This window comes from Notolepis coatsorum (assembly GCF_963971535.1).
Source record: "Notolepis coatsorum genome assembly, chromosome: 9".
Classification (NCBI taxonomy): Eukaryota; Metazoa; Chordata; class Actinopteri; order Aulopiformes; family Paralepididae; genus Notolepis; species Notolepis coatsorum.
In genome coordinates this window covers 151,008,205-151,033,265 of record NC_140173.1, presented here as the reverse complement: position 1 = coordinate 151,033,265, position 25,061 = coordinate 151,008,205, and the positions used below count along the sequence as shown (strand labels likewise).

The 25,061-nt window shown below is 42.5% G+C and overlaps 1 protein-coding gene across 1 annotated transcript; it reads left to right on the top strand.

The window, feature by feature from the left end:
• Positions 1-1,092: 1,092 nt before the first annotated feature.
• Positions 1,093-21,310, top strand: LOC311234817 (E3 ubiquitin/ISG15 ligase TRIM25-like; the record flags this gene model as incomplete). Its single annotated transcript, XM_084322061.1, has 9 exons — positions 1,093-1,323; positions 3,823-4,197; positions 7,069-7,164; positions 16,972-17,139; positions 17,445-17,604; positions 17,896-18,027; positions 19,160-19,315; positions 19,777-19,827; positions 19,955-21,310. 9 exons carry the CDS (start codon positions 1,093-1,095, stop codon positions 20,488-20,490), a joined length of 1,905 nt encoding a protein of 634 aa, XP_084178187.1. The 3' UTR covers positions 20,491-21,310.
• Between the last annotated feature and the right edge of the window lie 3,751 nt (positions 21,311-25,061).

Sequence of the window (25,061 nt, the reverse complement as noted above, 5' to 3'; positions counted from 1 at the left end):
CTGCTCTTGCTGATACCCCAGTTTCACACTTGCATACACCCTCTCACACACAACATACAAGCACTCATTCATCTTCATACTCGCACCTAGACTCACCCCCCCCCCCCCCAATATAATTTTACTTATTTTTACTTTTATATCTACGCCCCACTATCCGCTGGGTGCATACTATGACCTTTAAAAAAAACTGTGTTATTATTCTAATTTGTGACCTGTCCTGTCTAAATGTTTAAATGTTGAGCGATTTGCAGTGTCTAATTTCCCACGGGATAATAAAAGTATTTCTATTCGATTCTATTCTATTCTATTCTATTCTATTCTATTCTATTCTATTCTATTCTATTCTATTCTATTCTATTCTATTCTATCATGTTTTGTAACAGATTACAGAAGCCTATTGGAACGTGAGGTTCTGATATGATTCATATATATCCCACTTTATGCTGGTGCAGCCTTGACACTTAGGTCTGCACATTCTTCATGTAGCCTATTTCTATTTAACCTTTATTTAACCAGGCAGGTCAATTAAGATCAAATTTCTTATTTACAATGACGGCCTGGTGAGAGGACATGTCCCCTCGAAGGGTTAACAGGGAAAGGGGACAAATAAAATAAAATAGAAAAGAGACAGAGGTAAGGGATATAATTAAAACACACATCAAACAAACAACCAAATAAAATTACAATGTTGTTTCAAGTTTGTTTATTAAGTATCACAATAAAATGCAGGTACTTTACGATTAAATGCTTGGTTCTGTATGAGCCCCTGAGAGTGTGCTTCACATTTGACTCCCTCTCAGGGCATGTCAAATGAGACCGGTTTCACACACACACACACACTCACACACACACAGAGCAATATTTAGCACACACACACACACACACGCACGCACGCACGCACGCACGCACAACAAGAAACACATTTTCATGTCATGTGACACAAAACTCACTCACTCTACCCTGTGACAATTGTCTCACAAAACCAGTTTGACGAGCTGTCTTGAACCGTGGGCGTGTCCACACTTATTTGGTTATTTCTGTCTGTAAAATACCTACGACAGTCTCTTGTCTGAGAGCGAGCGACGGGGTAAAATGGCCGAACAGCAGAAGGGTGTTGTGTTGGACGAGGACCAGTTCTGCTGTTCTATCTGTCTGGACCTTCTGACTCAACCAGTCACGGTCCCCTGTGGACACAGTTACTGCAGCAGCTGTATTGGAGATTGCTGGGACCACGATGAGAAGAAGGGAGTATACAGCTGTCCTCAGTGCAGACAGCGCTTCAATCCAAGGCCCACACTGAAGAAAAACACCATGCTGGCGGAGGTGGGTGGCTCGATGAGCAGGTTGGCACCTTGCATGGCTCTGCCGTCGGTGTGTGAATGTGTGAGTGAATGGCAAATTGTATAAATGCACCATTTACCAGTTTAAATGGGGAACAGATTACCTATGGCCCAAAACTGGGGGAGGGCTCTCAGTGTCTTTACTAACAGGTTTGTTTCAAAATGTTGTTTTAAAAGTTAAAAGAAAATGTGTTTTCTTCCTGTGCAGGATATTGAGCTTTTTGTTCTATGAACATTTTAAACATAAGGTCATTTGTGAATCTGCGATAATAACAATGCCAACATGGGAAACATATGTTTACATTGCCAAAGTGTTAAAACAAACTAAACAAAACAATGAAACAGAGATCAGTACGGTGCGGATAGTGCAGGAATATTTATCGTGGTTGTATTCTGTTGGATGTCCCTTTCTTGTCACAGCAGCTCACAAATCTTGCTGCTGTGTTCGCACATTGTTGTGCTTCACCCAGTAGGTATGGGAGTTTTCCGTTATATGCCATGTCTTCAAACTCTCTTTGGGTGTTTGCAATTTGTGGGAAGCACTGTATATGTCTCTGATGTCTTGGTATAGCGGGCAGGTTGTTAGGAAGTGTACTGTATCTCGGTTTCCACCTCTTCTTGTGTGCAGTGGGTGCATAGTCTGTCTTCTTTTGGGAGCCAGGTCTCTCTCTCTCTCTCTCTCTCTCTCCCCCCCTCTCTCTCTCTTTCTTTCTCTCTCTCTCTCTCTCTCTCTCTCTCTCTCTCTCTCTCTCTCTCTCTCTCTCTCTCTCTCTCTCTCTCTCTCTCTCTCTCTCTCTCTCTCTTTCTCTCTTTCTCTCTCTCTCTCTCTCTCTCTCTCTCTCTCTCTCTCTCTCTCTCTCTCTCTCTCTCTCTCTCTCTCTCTCTCTCTCTCTCTCTCTCTCTCTCTCTCTCTCTCTCTCTCTCTCTCTCTTCCCCCCCCCCCTCTCTTGTGCCTCTCTATAACCTCGTCCCCAGCTTTATCTCGAGAGATAAAGCCTGGTAAAGCACTACGGCCGAAAGTGGGAATCAGGTAGGAAGTCCCGCCCCTGAAATCACGACACGGTGCTCATGACAATGTATTCCCCCCAGAAACAACCTCGTTATCGCCTCCCTCGACAGGCTGACAGACCTGCTTGTTGTTTGTTTCGCTGGGGACTATAAACAGATCAGGGGGTGCCCGGAAACCGGAAAGCCTGTAGCCGGTATTTCCGATTCACATTTTAGGAGGCATAGCTTTACCAGCCTAGCCTCTCTAGCTCTGCTGTGTCCCTCAGTGATTGGCTCTGGCGGTGACAGTAGTCCTTGATGCTCATTGTGATTGGCAGAGCAGAGGCGCTGGCTTTGCAGACAGAGCAGAGTGTAATGGAGTCTCTGAATACCAGGGCTGTAAAGTACTTGAGTAATTGTACTTCATTACAATACTTAAGTACTGTTTTTTGGGATTTGTACTTTACTCGAGTATTATTAGGTTTGTATACTTGTATTTTATTTTTTTATAATTTTTTAAACAAACATATAAACAAACATGACAACACTCGATAAGATATACAAGCATTAATACACAGTGTATATATATATTAGGTTTGTATACTTGTACTTTTACTCAATTACATTTCAGAGAAAAAAACATACTTTTTACTCCTTACATTTAAAATGGAGACCTACAAAGTACAAAGTACAAATCTCACAGGTCCAACTATTGTAATTAGTATATTTGTTTCTCTGGCCAAACTAACGTTAACGTTATTAATCCTGCGGCCGCACTTTATTTAAAAACAGTCAATCAAATCCCCATCAATGGAAAATGAACCCGCCCATACCCATGCTGATTGGTCCTTGTGCAAGACTAGAAAGCGGGGATCTTTGATTAAACACCTGCTATCAGAAGAATAGACAGTCAGAGTGACAAGCTTACAGAAGACGGCCACAAACGATAGTACGAGTGACGAAATGGAACATTTCATTGCCCCGGAATAAAATAAAGTTTTTACTTTGACTTTTTAGTACTTAAGTACTAAAAGTAAAAAAGAAACTTTTTTACTTTTACTCAAGTGTGTTTTTAGCCAGATACTCTGACTTTTACTTGAGTAAGATTTTGAGACGGTACCCATACTTTCACTTAATAAGTATAATTTCTGGGTACTTTTTACACCCCTGCTGAATACTAACAGGGTCCCTCCCTCTTATTGCACCATAGTGAGGTGTTAATATTCAGTCCAGTGACGTGGCTGTTGATTCATAGCTAGAACACGTTCAGCTCACCCTGTAGCTGCTGTCTAACAGCTTATGCTAATAGTAGACTCAATAACAACAAATATCTCTGATTGTCAGTTTTGCGTATCGGGACTGAACCCCCCCCCCCCCCCCTCCCCCCATGTACATGAAGAGAGACAGAAACACATGTAATTTCTCATTGCAGATGTATTGTTTTCCTTGTTTTGTGCTCATCAGTGACTGAGCCGTCCTCCTTCTGTCCTCCTAGGTGGTGGAGCAGCTGAAGAGGACAGGGGGCCAGCAGGCTTCTGCCTCTGCTGCTCTGACCTACGCCGGACCAGGAGATGTGGCCTGTGATTTCTGCACTGGAACCAGACGCCACAAGGCCCTCATGTCTTGCCTGGTGTGTCTGGCTTCTTTCTGCGAGACCCACCTCCAACCTCACCACAGTATCCCCGTGTTGAAGAAGCACAAGCTGGTCAAAGCCACGGCCAGACTGCAGGACACGATGTGTTCTAGTCACAACAAGCTGCTGGAGGTCTACTGTCGTACGGACCAGCAGTGTATCTGTTATCTGTGCGTCATGGAGGAACATAAAGGCCACGACACGGTGTCGGCTGCAGTAGAGAGGAATGAGAAACAGGTAGGACCAGAACATCTACTTCATGACGAAGATCACAAGGGGAACTATCTTACTGTTTCTTTCACTATTTGGGCAATTTGACACAATTCCTGTGAGTCTATGGAACACATCTGTACGTTTTTTTTCTCCAAAAAATTCATTGTTTTGTATTTCTAATCAAGTACTCTAAAGCAGCATTTTTCCACTTCAAGAGTTCAAGCTGTTTGTGGCTGGGCTCTGCCCATACTCGGAATGCGATTTGAGTGACAGACCCCCACCTGTAGCTCCGCCCATACTACTCTACTATCGTCAAAGTTAACCTAATACAGAAAATAATATGCCGCGCGCATACACACAAACACACACACACACAGACAGAGACGGCTCCCTCCCCCGAGAGCCCCCACCCGTGCTAGCTCAGTCTTCTCTCTCTGTCATCATCAGCGTGGCTATTTAGCTAGCTAGCCGCTAACGTTAGTTTACCATGTAAATTAATGACTAGTCTAGGATGCAAAGCACTTTCACTTTTCACTGCACATAGAAACAGCGGGAGCATTTCGGGAGCAGCACATGTCCTGCGTGTTTTGCTCATACTATTTACGTTAGGCTAACGTTAGGCTAACTCACTGCACTTCCTTCCTTGCGGTCTGCACTAAATAAAGGTAGATTGTGGGCAGTGGCTCCAACCACATTGTGTGCGCCTGGTTTGATTGATTGATTGAAAACTTTATTAACAGATTGCAGAATGGGTACAATACAGTACAGCTCAATACACACAATTGTTAAGGGGATGCAGACCAGAGAAAGACTTTCGTCTTGTTTACATCAGGGTCCCCCATTTTCAATTCATCAGTGGCAACAAACATAGAGGGGGCGGGCGTTATTATGCAGATGAGAAAAGTTTCAGATGACTCAGTTGAGTGAGGGACAAATTATGGTGAGATGAGAATTGGAAGAATGCGCCAAAATGAGAATTAGAGACATAGACCCCATTAATATAAACCCACATAGCTAGAAAACAATGCTAAACACGGGAAAAGGCCATTTATAAGATAGTTCCCCTTTAAAGAATGAGGAAGGTCCACAATGAACAAAGGTGTTTAATTAGATCATCACGAAACACAAGTGAAACAAGGTAATGATTACTGAGGAAAATAGACTAAGAACATAACCTAACAAGAGATGCAGTATGTTGAAAAGAAGAAGCAGATGAAAGAAGCAGTGCTTATAGTGCTGCCCGTTCCTTACATCACACAATTGACAGATTCTTGCTCTCTATCTATAGTAAATGATAAAAAAACGAAAAGAAAACTGAGGAGAAAAAAAAGCAGTATTTGCAAGGAATAGAATATGTCTAATCATAAGTAACAGTACTACTCTAGATTTTCCTCTTTCATGTATTTGTTTAAGAATGTTTTTTTATAACTGCTTTTAAAATGGTCTAATATTTTTACACATTTCTAACGTCTCATGCAGGCTGCTCCAAAGTGACACCCCACAGACCGAGATGCCCATTTGCTTCAAGGTCGTACGGACCCTAGGGTGTTTCAGGAGCAGTTTCCCTCTTAACCCGTAGATACCATCTCTGCCTGTGAACAGAGTTCTGAATGTTACTAGGCACTGTATTATTGATTACTTTAAACACAATTGGCGCCGTTTTGAATTTAACCAGGTCAGTGAATTTCAAAGTTTGATTCTTTAAAAACAGAAGGTTAGTGTGAGGGAGTGAGGAGTTCATTTTGTGATGTGAACAGCGTGGCCAAAGGCCGCAAGCACGTCTCTTGTTTTCCAGTAACCAGCTAGTGTTACTCAGTTGTGTTTTGAGAAATCATGACATGACTGGTTGGGCAGTCAGAGTAAACGCTAGCGTTTTCTATTGGAAGCAACTTGTGTAGCTAAAGGCACATCAATCCCAATGAAAACCACAAACTGCAAGAAAGCACTTGTGACTCACACACCTCCTGAACAGACCACAAGAGCAGGGGCGTAGCTGTAGATTCTGAGCCCCATGAAAGAATGTATTTGTAGGCCCCCAGTGAATCTGTGCGCGCAAGAGAATAATTTTTTTGGTCATTTATTTATTGATGAAAAGAAAACGCATAATATGGTTTTCACCTATACATTCGGATCAGCAGTTCAGCACCTGCACTGTTGGTGGGTGAGCCTAGTAAAGGATGTCGCATTGCGTTCATCTTCAACTAATGGACCAATGCAATAGTCTACCAAAGCCCCCCCTCTCTCTATATATCTCGCACATACACACACACACACACACACACACACACACACACACACACACACACACACACACACACACACACACACACACACACACACACACACACACACACACACACACACACACACACACACACGAACACACACACACACACACACACACACACACACACACACACACACACACACACACACACACACACACACAACACTTCAGAAACAAACATAGTATCAATGAGAGCAGCAATAATACACCTGAGTGATTATTGAGTCTAGTAAAAAAAAAAATAAATAAAAATTGTTGGGCCCCCCCAGTGCTGGGCCCTTGGAATCATCCTAAGCCCCCCCCCCCCCCAGCTACGCCCCTGCACAAGAGACAATATAAAACATAATGTATACATGCCATACCTCCTTCACTCATTGGGGGGACATATTTATTCCCAGTTATATAGCATGTCGCGGACATAATATGTGCTCCAACGTGCACCCATTCTAGTTTGTTACTGTTTTCTCTCATCCGCCATGTTTAAACAAGATGCAATTACCTCTCATGGCCACAGTGCAAATCTTACACTATAGAGATAAAGCTGTCTCTAGTGTAGCTTTAAATGAAGTCCCTAACTAAACTCTTCTTCCTACGTTGATTTGTTCCAGAAACAGCTGGGGGAGAGTCTTTTCGAAGTCCAGGAGAGAGTCCAGGAGAGAGAGAAGGAGCTGAAAGCACTCAGACTGGCTGTGGAGACACTGAAGGTGAGGTCATATGAAACTGGACTTTGAAGAAGAAGTCTTTATTTGTAGCCAGTGTTGGGACTAACGCGTTACAAAGTAACGCGTTACAGAAACGAAGTTACTTTTTGCCGCAACTAGTACTCTAACGCATTACTTTTGAAATTCAGTAACGCTACTTACGTTACTGAATGGTTTGTTAGTTCGTTACTGCGTTCATTTTATGTAGATTCATAGCGAGCGTCCTTATTTCGCCTGCGTTTGTTTTGTTTACTGTAGACTGAAAGGCGCTATATAAAACGAAGTATTATTATTATTATTATTTCTTTCCGTAGCCTCATTCTGGTTTCGCACTTCTGATTGGCCACTGACGTTCTGAAAGAAATAGACGCTCTCTACAGTAAACAACAAGAGGACGCTCGCTATGAATCTACATAATAAGAACGCAGTAATAATAACGAACTAACAAACCATTTAGCAACTACTTGGAGAGATAATTAATATACAACATGGAAACGAGATAAATAACATGTTTGAAGGGCTGCTGGAGTCAACTGGACTAACGTTACATCTCGACCACCGCAGACTGGTGACGGTGAGTGCAATGTGTTCACTGAAACTCAAGATCAACGGATTTTGACTGTACGAAATCTGCCAGGGAATCTCATAATACTAATCAAACAATATAAATATAGTCCTTTCATGCACAATTGATATCCTAACTATTCTAACGTTGCAATGCTTTGATAACAACGCTGCAAGATGGTTATGAATGAATTAATGAATGGATGAATGAATGAATGAATGAAAACTTTATTTAACAGATTGCAGAATGGGTACAATACAGTACGGCTCAATACATACAATTGTTAAGGGGATGCAGACCTGAGAAAGACGTTTGTCTTGTTTCCATCAGGGTCCCCCATTTTCAATTCATATAGACATTTATGACATACACAACATACATGACATTTATGGCATAGGGACATATAGGTATTTAGTACTGATACATTTGTGACATAAGCGGTATTCAAATATACAGTACTGTTACCCCTAGATCCTGACAGAGTATATACATATGATGGGGAGGGGACTGTACATTAGGAGGGGGTGGGTGGGTGGGAGAGAAATATACATACAGCGGGGAGGGAATATATAATGAAACGCTCTAGACCACATTGCTTAGCAGAGTTCGGTGATGTGAATGGAAACTGTCAAGTTGATCAACCGATTTTGAGTATATGGGGCATGGGACTTGAGCAATTTTTTATTTTTTATTTTTTTTTAAATAACTAAATAGTTACTTTTCACAGTAACTCATTACTTTTGGGTGTAAGTAACTAGTACAGTAACGAAGTTACTTTGAAATGAAGTAACTAGTAAAGTAACTGAGTTACTATTTTTCAGTAACTAGCACAACACTGTTTGTAGCACATTGCTACATCGTCATGCAGCGAACACACACATGCAAGATGGGTGACACATATGACACATGCATTTTTTGGCATTCAGTCGTCTGGTAATCTGAAGGTTCCCGGTTCGATCCCAGCTCTTCCTGGAAGCATGCCGAAGTGTCCCTGAGCAAGACACAATGGGCCTCATTCACGAAGTGATATAAGAACAGATTTAGTTCTTAACACTTTGGGTGCCGGGAGCCGTCTTTAGACGTCTTTGCTGGCCATGCTAAAGTTGCCGGGGGACGCTGTACGTCGTCTTTATATCAATATTTCAAAAATCTGCGATCGGATTCATAATGTCCCTCCGCTGGCCTGAGATCCACCAGCAGGACCCACTGAGCTCTCTGGCGGTTCAGGAGCGCCATCTGGTGGCCGATCGGCGCAAGCGCTTAACAGGAAGCGCACTAGAGGTTTTGCTAGACGTCCGTATTGCTTCCGGCCACTCGGTACATGTCCCGTGACTCTAGCTCGTCACTCTACATAGCGATCGATTGCCAATAACTCGATAAACAACATGATTTGGACGTATATACCATTATACAAGCTGGAGATGGACCGGGTAATAATATATCCCATAATGATACAATTTCTACTCGACGATGATCGCCCAACGGCGCGCGGAGACTGGGGTGAGTTTCAGCGTGTAACGTTACCGTCTTCGATAATAACTGATATTATCAACATTTGACCCACATTAGATGATTGGTATAACGCTGCCCACGGAATTATAAACGCCCCCTCGCCCATCCGGTCAACATCAGATGACGTGTAGTAACTTCTAGAAGTACGTCTAGTTGGAATTTTTTATATCGCGCTGATTGCCATCAAACTGTATTTCATCATCAATATAATGCATTTGGGGCTATATATCACGTTCTGGAGAAAGCTGCAGAAAGAGATGAAAACATACTTATACATTAGACCATACTTTACTATGAATATGTGAATGAAAAAGTTTAACGTTGCTACACAATGAACAATACATATAGGACTTTGAATGGGCCCTAATAATGGCAATGTAGCAACAGAATTTAAAAAGTTATAGCCCTGCAAAGAAGGGGACTTTCTCCATAGACAAATAGCGCTGGCAATCTATGGTATATCATTAATTTAACCTTAGGCAACCAAAGTGTTAACTAGCATTTCTTCTTATTTTGTTCTTACCTGGGATTCAGCAATGTTTTCTATTTTTGCTTTTCTCTTAGGCAAGACCAAATGCTAAGAGTGTTCGAGAGTACTCTTACCGAGATAAGAAACTCTTACCCAGATACAAAAAATAAAAAAGCCTACCATTGGTCAATTGCTCCCAAACATATAAAAAAAATTTAAATAATAATAAGAGTATTGGTGAATGAGGCCCAATGTGCCCAGAGATGGTGTAGTGGTTAGGACCCTGCCTCTGGAACCACATGTACCCCTGTTAGCCTGAGATCCAATCCTGCCAGAGCCTTCTTTCCTGTATCTGCCCTATTGTGCATCCCTCTCCACCATCTTACTGTGTAAATAAAGAAAACATACTCTCTTAATAATAATAAATAATGGTTTTAATAAAGAAAAAGACACTGATGGAACCAACGAGCAGGTTAGCACCTTGCATGTTAACATCAGCCTTCGGTGTGTGTGTGTATGTGTGTGTGTTTGATTGATTGAATACTTTATTGACACAACAGTAGGACAACATTTTAACAATAACAGTGTCATAACGCTGGTCAAATGGATAATACACAATAAAGCCTTGGCTTGTTTCCATTGTGGTCCATTTACATGGAACATAAAAAGGCACAAAAACACAAATGGACCATGTACACAGACAGGACACCCTAAAAGGAAGTACAAAAACACCTAACCTGAAAACTCATACAGTCATCTAATGTTAAAAGAAATTTAAAAAACCGCAAACACTTAAAAGCAACTCATGATAAAGAGAGATAAAAACCAAATTATGATAAAAGAGATAAAAACCAAATTAAGACCAATTTGAGTTGCTGATGAGCCATGATTTTAGGGTGGATTTAAATCCGAGAGGGGAGTTCAGGGCCCTCATTTATCAACGTTGCGTACGCACAGATATGTGCGTAACCCGTGTGTACGACCATTTCTAAGCAAAGTGTGGGATTTATCAATTTGAACATGAACTTGACTTTGTGCTTATATCTACGCACAGCTCGGAGCATGCGTAGCTGACGCCCCGTGGTAGAATATCGTTACTGCAGACGGACGGCATATGCGCTCCTCAGATCATGCATTAGTTTCAACGCGGAAATAAGCTTTTGTGCATTACTCCCGACACTGGCGCGTGTTCTGTATGAACCGTAATTCATTATAGTTCATTGTGAAATAGCGATAGTAGTGTAATTATTGTCAAACCCTAAATAGCATGTGGAATAGGTCTTTCTCTCCGAATGAATGCAGCATGGTTTATATATAGCGTTATCGGGTGCACTGACTGCGCTCGCAGGAACTGTTTTCAGAGATAGCATCAGATAGGGATGAATGAATGAATGAGGGGCAGTCTAATTGCAGAGAGAACATAATATTAACTAGAGTCCACTACCCGAGACACCTCCTTCATTTGTACCGCAATTTGGGACCCAAATTGGAGCTATAAGCTTAAAGCTTTTCCGTGCTTATTTGAGAAGGGTCCAGCTGCAGAGCCGGAGAGCAACGCTTGCAGGGTCAAGATAGCACTTATACTATTTTGTGAAAGACAGCAGAGAGACAGACAGCAGAGAGACAGACGACAGACAGACAGACAGAGACACTGTTCCACAGTGTGTGTGTGTGTTGTGTGTGTGTGTGTGACTACTAGTCTCCTAGTAGAGACTCCCCCTCCCACTGGACCACCTCCTAGTAGAGACCCCCCCCCCCTCTGGACCACTCCTAGTAGAGACTCACCCCCCCCCCTCTGACCACCTCCTAGTAGAGACCCCCCCCCCCCCCTCTGACCACCTCCTAGTAGAGACCCCCCCCCCCCCCCCCCCCCCCCCTCTGGACCACCTCCTAGTAGAGACCCCCCCCCCCCCCCCCCCTCTGGACCACCTCCTAGTAGAGACCCCCCGCCCCCCTCTGGACCACCTCCTAGTAGAGACCCCCCCCCCCCCCCTCTGGACCACCTCCTAGTAGAGACCCCCCCCCCCCCCTCTGGACCACCTCCTAGTAGAGACCCCCCCCTCTGGACCACCTCTATAGAGACCCCCCCCCCCCCTCTGGACCACCTCCTAGTAGAGACCCCCCCTCTGGACCACCTCCTAGTAGAGCCCCCCCCCCCCCCCCCTCTGGACCACCTCCTAGTAGAGACTCACCCCCCCCCCCTCTGGACCACCTCCTAGTAGAGACTCACCCCCGCCCCCCTCTGGACCACCTCCTAGTAGAGACCCCCCCCCCCCCCCCCCCTCTGGACCACCTCCTAGTAGAGACCCCCCCCCCTCTGGACACCTCCTAGTAGAGACCCCCCCCCCCCCCCTCTGGACCACCTCCTAGTAGAGACTCACCCCCCCTCTGGACCACCTCCTAGTAGAGACCCCCCCCCCTCTGGACCACCTCCTAGTAGAGACTGTACGACCGGCTGCGATGAGGAGGGGGAATTGCAACCACCGCAAGCAAAACTTAACCCTTTCACTGCAGTACACGGCTGTAACCAGAAAAGTCAAGTCATTAATCCTCATCTTCGTCTTCTTCCTAGAGAAGTCTCTACTAGGAGGTGGTCCAGGGGGGGGGGGTCTCTACTAGGAGGTGGTCCAGAGGGGGCTGAGTCTCTACTAGGAGACTAGTAGTCACACACACGCACGCACACACGTACACACACACACACACACACACACACACACACACACACACACACACACACACACACACACACACACACACACACACACACACACACACACACACACACACACACACACACACACACACACACACACACACACACACACACACACACACACACACACACACACACACACACACTGTGGAACAGTGTCTGTCTGTCTGTCTGTCTCTCTGCTGTCTGTCTCTCTGCTGTCTGTCTCTCTGCTGTCTCTCTCAAAATAGTATAAAATGCTATCTTGGCCCTGAGAGCGTTGCTCTCCGGCTCTGCAGCTGGACCCTTCTCAAATCAGCACGAAAAAAGCTATAAGCTTATAAAACGATTTAATATGCTAAACGTCGTTTTAAATTCTTTAATTCACATTTGTTTATTTCATAAAGATTTTCCCGACATAATGCTACCTGCCCCGACCAGATCCGTGACTCTGTTGCGATACAGATGAATTATCTACTCAGAATAGTATAAAGTGGCTATCTTCTATGCTGTAGATCACTGCTGGTACGTGCGTGCAGAACCTTTATTTCAGCGGGGACTGTACGTATTTATTTGACGTTACTGTACAATATATGTGTGTATTAAAAGACGGAGCTGTCTTTTATTGTAATATAATAATAATTAATATAAAAAATAAATGAAGAAAGGCATTCTTATTCCAGCATGCATTAATGACACCAACGGGCAATGGCAAAACAGTGGTTAATGGTCTTTATTAGTGTTTGCGGTGTCCAGGCAGCAATGGTCTTTTAGGAAGTTAATAGATATAATATCCGACATCACCGTGTACAACACGCTTCCCTCGGCTTAGTCCACTTTTCCACATTTCATGGGGGTGTTCCATGGTTAATTACGGGCGGTGCTATATGCAAATACTTAAAACCATGCACGAGCTCAAGCGTAGGATCAAAGTGATATTTATCAAGACAGGTGTGCGTAGGACCTGTGTACGCACGTGTGATAAATCCAGTTTTTTTTGTGCGTGCACACATTCTAAATTCTGTGCTTACGAACGAAAGTAGAAGACTTTCTAAGAATCTTTGATAAATGAGGGCCCAGGGCCCTCATTCATCAACGTGGACGTAGAATATGTTCTATTTCCACACGTAAGCACGGAATGTAGAACTAGTGTACGCACAGGGAAGTCGGGATTCATCACACGGTGCGTACGCAGGCTCTACGCTCCTCCGTAGAACTTTGTTCTACCGTCAATGCTCGTGCATGATTATCCATATATGGTCATGAAAGTGAGGAAACACCCCCCATGGGATGTGAAATAATGGACTGACCCGAGCGGTACTCTGAGAAACTCCACGGAGAATTCACTGCTGTCGATCTACCGTCAATGCTCGTGCATGATTATCCATATATGGTCATGAAAGTGAGGAAACACCCCCCATGGGATGTGAAATAATGGACTGACCCGAGCGGTACTCTGAGAAACTCCACGGAGAATTCACTGCTGTCGAACCAAGAAGACACTATCGCGAATTATGGGATAAATAAAAGGCGGATTTGTAAACGGTGATGTCAGATATCAACGGCTCCCTAAGACCATTGCTGCAATTCTGCCTGGACAGCTCAAAATACTAATAAAGACCGTTCGTTGACCACTGTTTGGCGTTGGTTGTGTGTCATTATAACCGTGCTGTAATATGAATGCCTTTATTAGTTGTGTTCGATTGGCTATATGATTTTTAGAGGCATCTATTTTGTTGTCGGCTAATAAAGACCGCGCTGGAATATGACTGCCTTTTCTCGTGTTGTTTGATTAATACCCAGGGATTATTAATCAATTTGATTCCAAATCGCGATTGATCTCCTGTCAATTTTCTACCTGCTGCATATGATTTCTAGAGGCATACTACAATCCATTTTGATGTCAGTATTGGGTAGCCTACATAAACAATAATACGAGAGCTATACAAGAACAATGAATCTTACTGCCATGTATGATGTAGCAGATACGCCATGTGTAGCCTGCCTATATGTGATCAATACAAACATGAACTTGAATTCCATCATGTCTGTGTGCGGGTCACTGCGGGAACTCACAAGGCTGTTGTCACAATGTAAATAAGAACGTGCACTGAAAAGTTACAGTATGTAGTTGGTTGATCATTTGTATGACAGTCAGTAAACCCTTGCAAAAAGTATCCGTTTTATTTAATGAATTGAAAACATTCAGCATCGCCTTCCTCCCGGCATCCAGCAATAACATGTATCAGGCAAATGCGCATCGCAACATTGACTGAGTGGAATCCCTTTCTATTCACATAACTGCATACAGCTACAGTAACAGTCTATTGGTCGATCCATCTCCAATATCACGATGGACCGTGCCGCGGTGGCAAAGACCATGAAGCTATTATTATTATTGTTATTATTATTATTATCATCACATCTGTGCGGGAGCTCACAAATAGACTGTTAGTCTCAGTGAAGTTTCAACGGAGGTCATCTATTCTAACCAACAAATTGAAGTAGAAAGCATTTCGTGACCAATCTTATTTGGAAACATGACACACAAAATAATTTGCTTTTTATTTGAAACAATATCTAATCGCGTTTGGAGGTTGGTGTTTTGCGTCTGCCCCCCCGTGCCAAACAAGCAGGCCAACCTCTTGTTCGCGTGTGAGCCCGTTATAATTACACTACTGTCGCTATTTTACAATGAACTATAATGAATTACGGGTCATACAGAAGTTGAACACTAATGCACGGAAGCTTATTTCCGCCTTGAAACTAATGCAGGACTGAGGAGTGCTTATGCGTAGTAACGATATTCTACCACTGGGCGCGAGGTACGCCAGGTCCGACCTGTGCGTAGATGTAAGCACGGAGTCAAGTTCAAATCGAAATGGATGAATCCCACTCTTTGCTTAGAAATGATCGTACGCACAGGGTAAGCACAGATCTGTGCGTAGAACACGTTGATGAATGAGGGCCCAGGAGTTTTAGGAATGTTGGCAGTACATTCCACATTACAGTAGCAGAGTAAAAGAAATAATAAAATGCGTCTTTCCCCATGCATGTCCTGACTCTCGGCGGGACCAGGTCCGCGGGGCTCCCTCTTGTGGTGTGTTTGTGGACCTCTCCTACTTTATTAAAATAATTTACTAGGTACTTGGGGACCGTTTCTTTCAGTACTTTAAAAACCAGTAGCATTTTAAGCTGGTGTACCCTTTCCTCAACCCTGAGCCATCCCAGACTGTTAAAGTGGGCTGGCGTTAGGTGAGTCCTAAAGTGAAGGTTGTGCAGGAGTCTCACTAGTTTATTTTGGGAGGTCTGGAGCTTTGTTTTTGGAGATGTTGCTGTACCATGAAGTGCACACGTAGTCAAAGTGACACTAGATCCAGACTATTGAAACTTAAAGAGTTAGCTGAAATACAGACTTTATTAGTTTTGTTTAGAGCAAAATGCAGAGTATTACCAGCAAATATACAGAGGTTGTTCGTTCTCTGTCCAGATGACAGCAGAAGGAAATTAAATTTTAAGCACCAATTTGCACAAACCACCTTAAAACAAAGGTGCACCTCAGTTATATCAAACTATGGAACTCTTTGCAGAATGATGAAAAGAGTTCTACTAATATATTTCACTTCAAAAGGTTGTACAAAGAAAAGATAAATAGACAGTATAGCACAGTTTAGTATAATATTGCAGTTTAGCATAACAGGATAACATAGCATAGCATTACAGTATAGGTTAGTAGGAGTATAGTAATATAGTATATAGCAGCATAACATAGAATAATAATGTATTAAAATATTGTATAATACTGTATACCAATATGGTGTAGTATAGTATGTAATGTAATAGTAGTAATAGTATGATTTAGTTATATTACAATAAAATACAAATAATAAAATGATATAGTATATAGAAGTATAATATAGAATAATATATTATATAAATGTATAGATACGTGTGTGTATATAAATGAATTAACCTAAATATGTAGTTTGACTGATAGATACACAAAATGTGTTTATTTATGTTGAATGTTGAATGTTTAATTTAATTGTGTTGATGTTTCCATTTTTGCAAAATGGGTATGTACATTCTGTTTGGTTTGGGGACATTGCAATAAGTATATCAGTGTGCGGTATGTGTGTAGGGGCAGGTACATATAAGAACTTTTCTTCATCCTGTTCCTTTCCGGCATGGAATTTGGTGGATCATATTCATATGTAATGTTGGACTGTGGTAATTCCATGTACGAATAAATAAATTATGATGAAGTTCAAGTTTGTTTATTATTTGTCATAGTAAAATACAGAATACTTTAAATTAAATGCTTTTTCTGTATGAGCCCCTGATAGTTTGCTTCATACAGTAATAGATAAAAAATTCAAAATAAGTAAAAAAGTATGTAGAATAAAGTAGTGTTCAGTCAATAATATACATATATACAATATACAATACAGAATAAAATGAGTAACAGTGAGGTACAATGCAGAAATGGAATGATGTACAAAACTTAGGGTAAGGTGCAATGAGGTGAAAGCCAGTGAAAAGATCTTCTCTGAGATGATCCGCTCCATACAGACGAGGCGCAAGGAGGTGAAGGCCCTGATCGGAGCCCAGGAGAAGACTGCAGTCAGTCAGGCTGAAGGGGTCCTGAAGCAACTGGAACAGGAGATAGAGGAGCTGAGGAGGAGAGGGGTGGAGCTGGAGCAGCTGGAGCACACTGACGACCACATCCATTTCATTCAGGTTCACTAGATGTTAATATATTCTATTCCTTTTATATTTAAACCATATAGATCTACTTTAAAATGTCTGTTTCTGCCCATGTACTATTTGCAGTAGTAAAGTCAATAGAAATGTACGGTGAATCACTAGTATTCCTGTGGTTTTACCAAATAAATACTATGTATATGGTTATTTCTATAGTGATTCACTATAGTATTTCTACAGCCATTTGTACATCTACATTTTTTTTTAAATACTACAATTTTACTGTAGGTGATTTTCATATGATTCTGACTCTTTGTTTAATATAATTTCTCTCTATCCAGGGTTTCCAGTCCTTCTCCAGTCCCAGTGTATCTCCAGACTTACCCAGTATCGCTGTCCATCCTCTACGTGACTTCAGGAATGTGAGTGATGCTGTTTCTGAGCTGAGAGACGAACTGACGAACATCCTGAAGGATACGTGGCCGAAGATATCAGGAGAAGGTGAGATGAATATATACACTGTTGTAAAACATGAAGATATCAGCAGAAGGTGAGATGAATATATACACTGTTGTAAAACATGAAGATATCAGGAGAAGGTGAGATGAATATACAGGTGCAGCTCAATAAATTTGAATATTCATCTATTTCAGTGATTAAATTCAAAAAGCAAAACTCTCATAGATTATAGATTCATTACACACAAAGTGAAATATTTCAAGCCTTTATTTGTTTTAATCTTGATGAGTATGGCTTACAATCACAAAGCGGGCGCTGATATGGAACCCACAGGGCAGGAGGAAGAGAGGCAGACCGAAAGCCACCTGGAGAAGAACCACAGAACAGGAGATGAAGAAAGAAGGGCTGTCCTGGCAAGATCTGGAGCGGAGGGCACAAGACCGGGATTTAAAGGCCTAAGTAAAAGTAAGTAATGGCTTACAGCTCATGAAAATCCCAAATTCAGTATCTCAGAAATGTTTTATATTACATAAGACCAATCAAAAAAAAATATATTTAATATAGAAATGTCAGCCTACTGAAAAGTATGTTCACTCAGTACTTAGTTGGGGCTCCTTTTGCACAAATTACTGCATCAATGCGGCGAAATAAATGGACTTTTCCACGATATTCAAATTTATTGAGCTACACCTGTATAGACTGTTGTAAAACATGAAGATATCAGGAGAAGGTGAGATGAATATATACACTGTTGTAAAACATGAAGATATCAGGAGAAGGTGAGATGAATATATACACTGTTGTAAAACATGAAGATATCAGCAGAAGGTGAGATGAATATACAGGTGCAGCTCAATAAATTAGAATATTGTGGAAATGTACATTTTAGGGCTGTCAGTTTATCGCATTAATTAGATTAATTAATGACACAGCAAATTATCGCGTTATGAAAATTTACTCAAAATGTATAAAAAAAAGTTAAAAAATACTTTTTTAAATAATTTTTATTAAATTTTTTTTTAAATCTGATTAATTCCATAAGAACGTAGAATAAACATTTACAATTTCTTTTTTCAAATGGCCATTTGCATGTTCTTGGTATCTGATTCTAGGGATATCTATGGATCTCAGGGAATGTATTTCCAGTGTCAGAAATACTGTGTCTGTTACTAGGCTTGAGTAAATTGTAATGAACCAAATAAGAATATCAATACATTATTATTATTTTTTTTTTACTGTGAATAACACCATGCTAAAATTGAGCAGACCGGAAAAATCTAAGCAAATTAATAAATGGAAGATGATTTAACAGAAGGTTTTGTAGATAGAGTACTGAATTCTGCCATCCGGACACATGCCATTTGAAATATGATTATAGAATATCAGGCCTAAAATGGTTATGCAATTAAAATGCGATTAATTAGATTAATTAATTACAAATCCTGTTATTAATTAGATTCATGTTTTTAAACGCCTGTCAGCACTAGTTAATTTATTTCAGTGATTAAATTCAAAAAGCGAAACATTACACACAAAGTGAAATATTTCAAGCCTTTATTTGTTTTAATTTTGATGAGTATGGCTTACAATCACAAAGCGGGCGCTGACATGGAACCCACAGGGCAGGAGGAAGAGAGGCAGACCGAAAGCCACCTGGAGAAGAACCACAGAACAGGAGATGAAGCAAGAAGGGCTGTCCTGGCAAGATCTGGAGCGGAGGGCACAAGACCGGGATTTAAAGGCCTAAGTAAAAGTAAGTAATGGCCTACAGCTCATGAAAATCCCAAATTCAGTATCTCAGAAATTTTTTATTTTACATAAGACCAATCAAAAAATATATATATTTAATATAGAAATGTCAGCCTAATGAAAAGTATGTTCACTCAGTACTTGGTTGGGGCTCCTTTTGCACAGATTACTGCATCAATGCGGCGAAATAAATGGACTTTTCCACGATATTCTAATTTATTGAGCTGCACCTGTATAGACTGTTGTAAAACATGACTCAATGCTGGCTACACTCCAGCAGGTTGCATACAAAGACAAATAAATAAAGACAAGTGACATCACAATAGAAACCCAGAATGAGCCTCCCTGTGAACCCACTCGTCAGGACCTCTGGAACAGCTCAAGGAGCAAATCAGAAATAAGTGATGAGTTCTATTGTTTATCTATTGTTGATAACATGCTGTGACTGATATTTTGTGTCTCTAGTTCCTCCAGTAATTCCACCAAAGCCCGGGACGAGAGAGTACTTTTTACAACGTGAGTTCCACGATAACCTCTTTCTATCACTTGTGTTGTCGTGTGTCGGCTGACGGACAGACTCTGACATAATAGAGGTTGTGTGTTTTAATTTGCTCTGATTTGATGTCATGTGTTTTTCTCCCAGACGCCTGTCCCCTCTCACTGGACCCAAACACAATGAAGAACTCCCTGTCCCTGTCAGTGAAGAACAGGAAGGTGACTGGTTCACAAAATGACCACGGCTACGCTGACCATCCTGAGAGATTCACTGCCTGGAGTCAGGTGTTGTGCAGAGAGGGTCAGTCTGCACGCTGTTACTGGGAAGTAGAGTGTAGTGGCTCCTGGGTTCGGACAGCAGTCTGTTACAAAGACATCCAAAGAAAAGGTGCTGTTGGTGCTGCTGTGTCATCCTTTGGATACAATAACAAGTCCTGGTGTTTAGAGAGCCGCTATAGTGGAGGCTACCTGTTCATTCACAATCATGTTAAGACTCAAGTGTCAGGCCCTCTGTCCTCCAGGATAGGAATGTACCTGGATCACAAGGCAGGTACTCTGTCCTTCTACAGTGTCTCTGACACCATGACCCTCCTCCATACAGTTCAAACCACGTTCACACAGGCCCTCTATCCAGGGATATATGTTGGCTCTGATTCAACAGCAGAATTGATGAAGATATGGTAGGTAGACCATGAGGCCATCATATCTATTTTTAAATATAATTGATACCAATTAGAGATGGCCGATATTTTCGGCCTACCGATATTATTGGCCGATAATGGCTTTAAAATGTAATATTGGAAAAAAATATTGTTTTATGTAACCTTTACTTACCCAGGCAACCAAGTAAGAACAAATTCCTATATACAAAAGCAGCCTGCAACAAAAAACAAGGTTATGTGTACTGTACATGCATACTGTACAAGTAAATTAAATACAAAATGACAGTAGCAATAGTATACAAGGAGAATTACAATAAATAAGGGAGAGAGAAGGAATGAGAGAGAGAGGGAAAAGAGAGAGTGAGAACCAGAGGGAGATAGAGAAGAAAAGGGGAGGTGCACAGATAATGTTTACATTTAGAAAGCCTTGTTGAATGCATTCAGTGAAATTAACCCATCAATGCATACTTTTATTGTCAAAAGTGTGCATAATGTTGTGTTAATTCCACGGCAAGAGGTATGCAATGTTAGTTACCTGAAATGTATTTGTATGTGCTCATTTCATCATTCATGTCTTTTCTATTCTAATAAAACTGAATCAAACCATAAACAAGGTGGCCTGGATGTTAGATCCTAATGTGAAAAACTGTGATTTTATATGTCTGCTCATTTTACCCTTGCTATTATTTTACTTATTTTTACTTTTATCGTTACGCCACACTATCCGCTGGGTCCATACTATAACCTTTATGTAACAGATTACAGAAATTCAAGAAGAACGTGAGGTTCTAATATGATTTGATTAATATATCTGTCTTTATGCTTTGCTCTTGCTGCTTGTTTTACACAGATTGTATGTCTTATTTCTTACTGATGTAAAGCACCTTGAACTGCAATCCCCTGCATGAAAGGTGCTATACAAATAAAGTTATTATTATCATTCAGTTTCAGTTTTAGTTTATTTAAAAAGGACAGTACACATTCATAAACATTTCTGTAAATGTGTCAGTTTTAGCCAAAAACTTATTATTATTACTAAATAGACAACTATCGTCCTGTCTCTCTTCTCTCCTTTCTTTCTTTTTTTATTTTTATTGATCTTTTTTCCCCTCCATTTTCCTCCGATTTTCTCCCATCCCAATGTTAGTCGTATGCCAATTCCCAATCCCCCTTCCTGGTCGCTGCGCACTTACCCCCCACAGTCAGATCATCTGGGAGAGTGGAGGCTATCATGTGCTTCCTCCGACACACGTCCAGCCAATCAACCGCTTCTTTTTCACCTGGCAGCGCGGATCCTCCCTGAGAGGGCGTAGCGTGTGGAAGGATCACACTATCCCACTCAGGTCCTATCCGCGCTTAGCAGGCGCCCTGACCGAACTGTAGGAGTCGCTGTTTACAACGACCCGGACCCACCCCGCCAGCTTCTCCCACCCTCTAATACAGCCAATTGTATTAGTGTGAACGGCCAGCCAAGCTGGTGACAACCCCGGAGCTGTGAGCTGGATTCGAACATCCAGCTCACAGCTCCGGGGTTGGTGACGAACGCAATCTCCGCTACGCCACCTAACCGCCCCTTTCTCTCATTTCTTTCTAAAACACTTGAACGTGCTGTATCCAACCAACTTAGTGATTATTTCTTACAGAATGACCTTGATCCTTATCAGTCAGGCTTAAGGACTGGTCACTCCACAGAGACGGCCCTCATTGCGGTCACAGATGCTCTTCACTTAGCAAAAGTGAAGGGCCTCTCCTTTGTCCTGATTCTCCTGGACCTGTCGGCGGCCTTCGACACAGTCAACCATCAGATCCTCCTCACGTCCCTCACAGGAATGGGAGTGGCTGGCTCTGTGCTAGCATGGCTGACGACCGCTCCTACCAAGTGTCATGGAGAGGGACCCTGTCGCCCCCGCCCCCTTTGGACAGGTGTCCCCCAGGGCTCTGTCCTAGGACCCCTCCTCTTCTCCCTCTACACAAAATCTCAGGGTAACATTATTATGTCTCATGCCTTCTCGTATCATTAGGCTTGTTTGAGATTAATTTCCGCTCCCCTTCTAAACACGCGAGAGTAGACGATTGCAGCCGGGGGAGGAGTCAGAAAGTCGAACACTTCATAGTTGACAACAAGCCTTATAGCCTGCTCGCCTAGTCTCGCATGGCAGATATCGCGTTCATGTTCCCACACACACACACACCTGTCAAGCTCATTACAATCGAGGGCCTCTTGGACCTGGAGGGGGACATGTACCTGGGGGGTCTGCCCGCGGACCGCGCCGCCCTCCTCCCCACCGAGCTGTGGACCGCCATGCTGAACTATGACTACGTGGGCTGCGTGCGCGACCTGTTCATCGACGGCCGCAGCAAGGACATCCGGCAGATCGGGGGGTCTTGCCCGCAACGATTGTGCATAATACAATAATAATATAATAAGAATCCAATAGAACGACATTGTGCAATAATACAAGTAATCAAAGTAGGGCATATTGGTATATGTACATGAGTTTTTACAGAGCATGGTAAGACATGCTAGGTCCTGTGATAGTGCAATACACTGTTAGCTACGGATGAGGCACTGGGTCTTTATGTACATGCTATATTTTACAATCTCAAGTTATACTATACTATTCTTAAAGTGACCTTTCCTTTTGTAAAATGGCCATACGTGTGAGCGTGTGCAGCATGAGTGTGTGTTTGCTCATGTTAAAGTGGCTGCTAGTGTGTGAGCGTGTACAGTGTGTGTGTCGTGTGTGTGCTCATGTGTGCTTGTGTGTGGAGAGTTCAGTGTTCAAGGCTCTGATGGCCTGGGGGAAGAAGCTGAGCCGAAGCCTCTCTGTCCTAGTAGCTGGGGTTCGCAGGCGTCTGCCTGACCTCAGCAGCATGAACAGGCTGTTGTTGGGGTGGTGAGGGTCTTTCATTATTCTGCAGGCTCTGGATTTGCACCTCTTGTTATATAAGACCTGCAGGGGTGGTAGTGCAATACCCGTAGTACGCTCAGCTGAGCGCACCACTCTCTGTAGGGCCTTCTTGTCCTGTGCCGTGCTGTTTCCATACCAGGCAGTGATGTTTCCAGTCAAGATGCTCTCTACAGCTCCGGAGTAGAAGGACTGGAGTATCTTCCCAGATACTCTGAACTTCCTTAACTGTCTCAGGTGGTAGAGGCGCTGCTTCGCCTTCTTTACGACTGAGTCTATGTATGTTGTCCATGTCAGATCCTCTGAGATGTGGACCCCCAGGTACTTGAAGCTGCTCATCCTGTCCACGGTAGCCCCGTTTATCCTCAGTGGTGTGTGTGTGTCCTGCTGTGTTCTCCTAAAATCCACAATCAGCTCCTTGGTTTTACCAATGTTCAGGAGCAGGCTGTTGTCCTGGCACCAGCGTTCCAGTACCTCAACCAAAGTAACTAGCAACTGATGGCCTAATAGGCGTGTTCGAGATGGATTTCGGTTCGCCTCGAAAGTAGACGAGAGTAGCCGAGTGCAGCCGGGGGAGGAGTCAGAACGTTGGACAGTTCAGATTTCACGAGAGCCTCTCGTCTAGTCTCGCACGGCAGATACGCGTTCACGTCACCACACACACATTACACACCTGTCCAGCTCATTATAATGCGAGGGCCGTGTGCAAAATTAGATTAGATTCAAATGTACAGCACACCATATACTGATAGTGGAATATACTATTCATAAATCATATACCATAATGTATACCATCTTGTTGCGCGCTCCTGGCCACCGCAGTCACGGCATGTGAGCGGATCGGAGCGTGAGCGGCGCGGGGAGCGGAGCGGGCGGTTTTGACGTGAGCGAGGAGTGGGTTTTAAAATGGGTCGGCGCGACGTCCGGAGCGAGAGTTCTCCTCAGCTCCAATCCGCTCCGGACCGCTCACACAGTGGTTTAACACTGATGTAATATACATGTAGTACAATGCCAAAGCAACAGATGGCGATGTACAAACATGAAGGCCATTTTCAACCAATGAGAAGGGTGAACCTGTGATATCCTGTTCAGGCTTTGTCACTCACATCCTGTCCCAAAAAGTTTTGACGCCATTGTTGTTGTCGTTAGCTTACATGCTAACGTTAATGGCAGCGACCATAGCATTGTGGCTAGGCTAGCTATCATCGCTTAATAGAGCTAGTGAAGTTTCAAGTTCAAGTTTCAAGTTTCTTTAATAGTTGTCATACAGAAGTACAGAATACTTTCATACAAAATGCTTCTTACTGTTACGCTCCAGAGACTGTGCTAGACAAGATAGTATCAAATAACATAGTATAGCATGTAGTTTAGAAGAAGAAAATGAGGTCACAGTGTTCGGTATAGACATATGTACAATGTTCTGAGTTACCATATAATATACAATACTATGCAGTGTACTAATGTACAGTACTATATAGTGCAAAGCGGAAATGGGATGAGGTACAATTTAGGTACAATTTACAGTAAGGTGTACGAGTTGTAGTGCAATCCTTCATCAATAAATATAAAGTGTGGGGAGTGGGTGCTACAGTGTGTTTGTTTAAAGTGGGTGTGTGCTATAAAGTGTGTGGAGTGGGTGCTACAGTGTGTTTGTTTAAAGTGAGTGTGTGCGTGTGGATGTGTG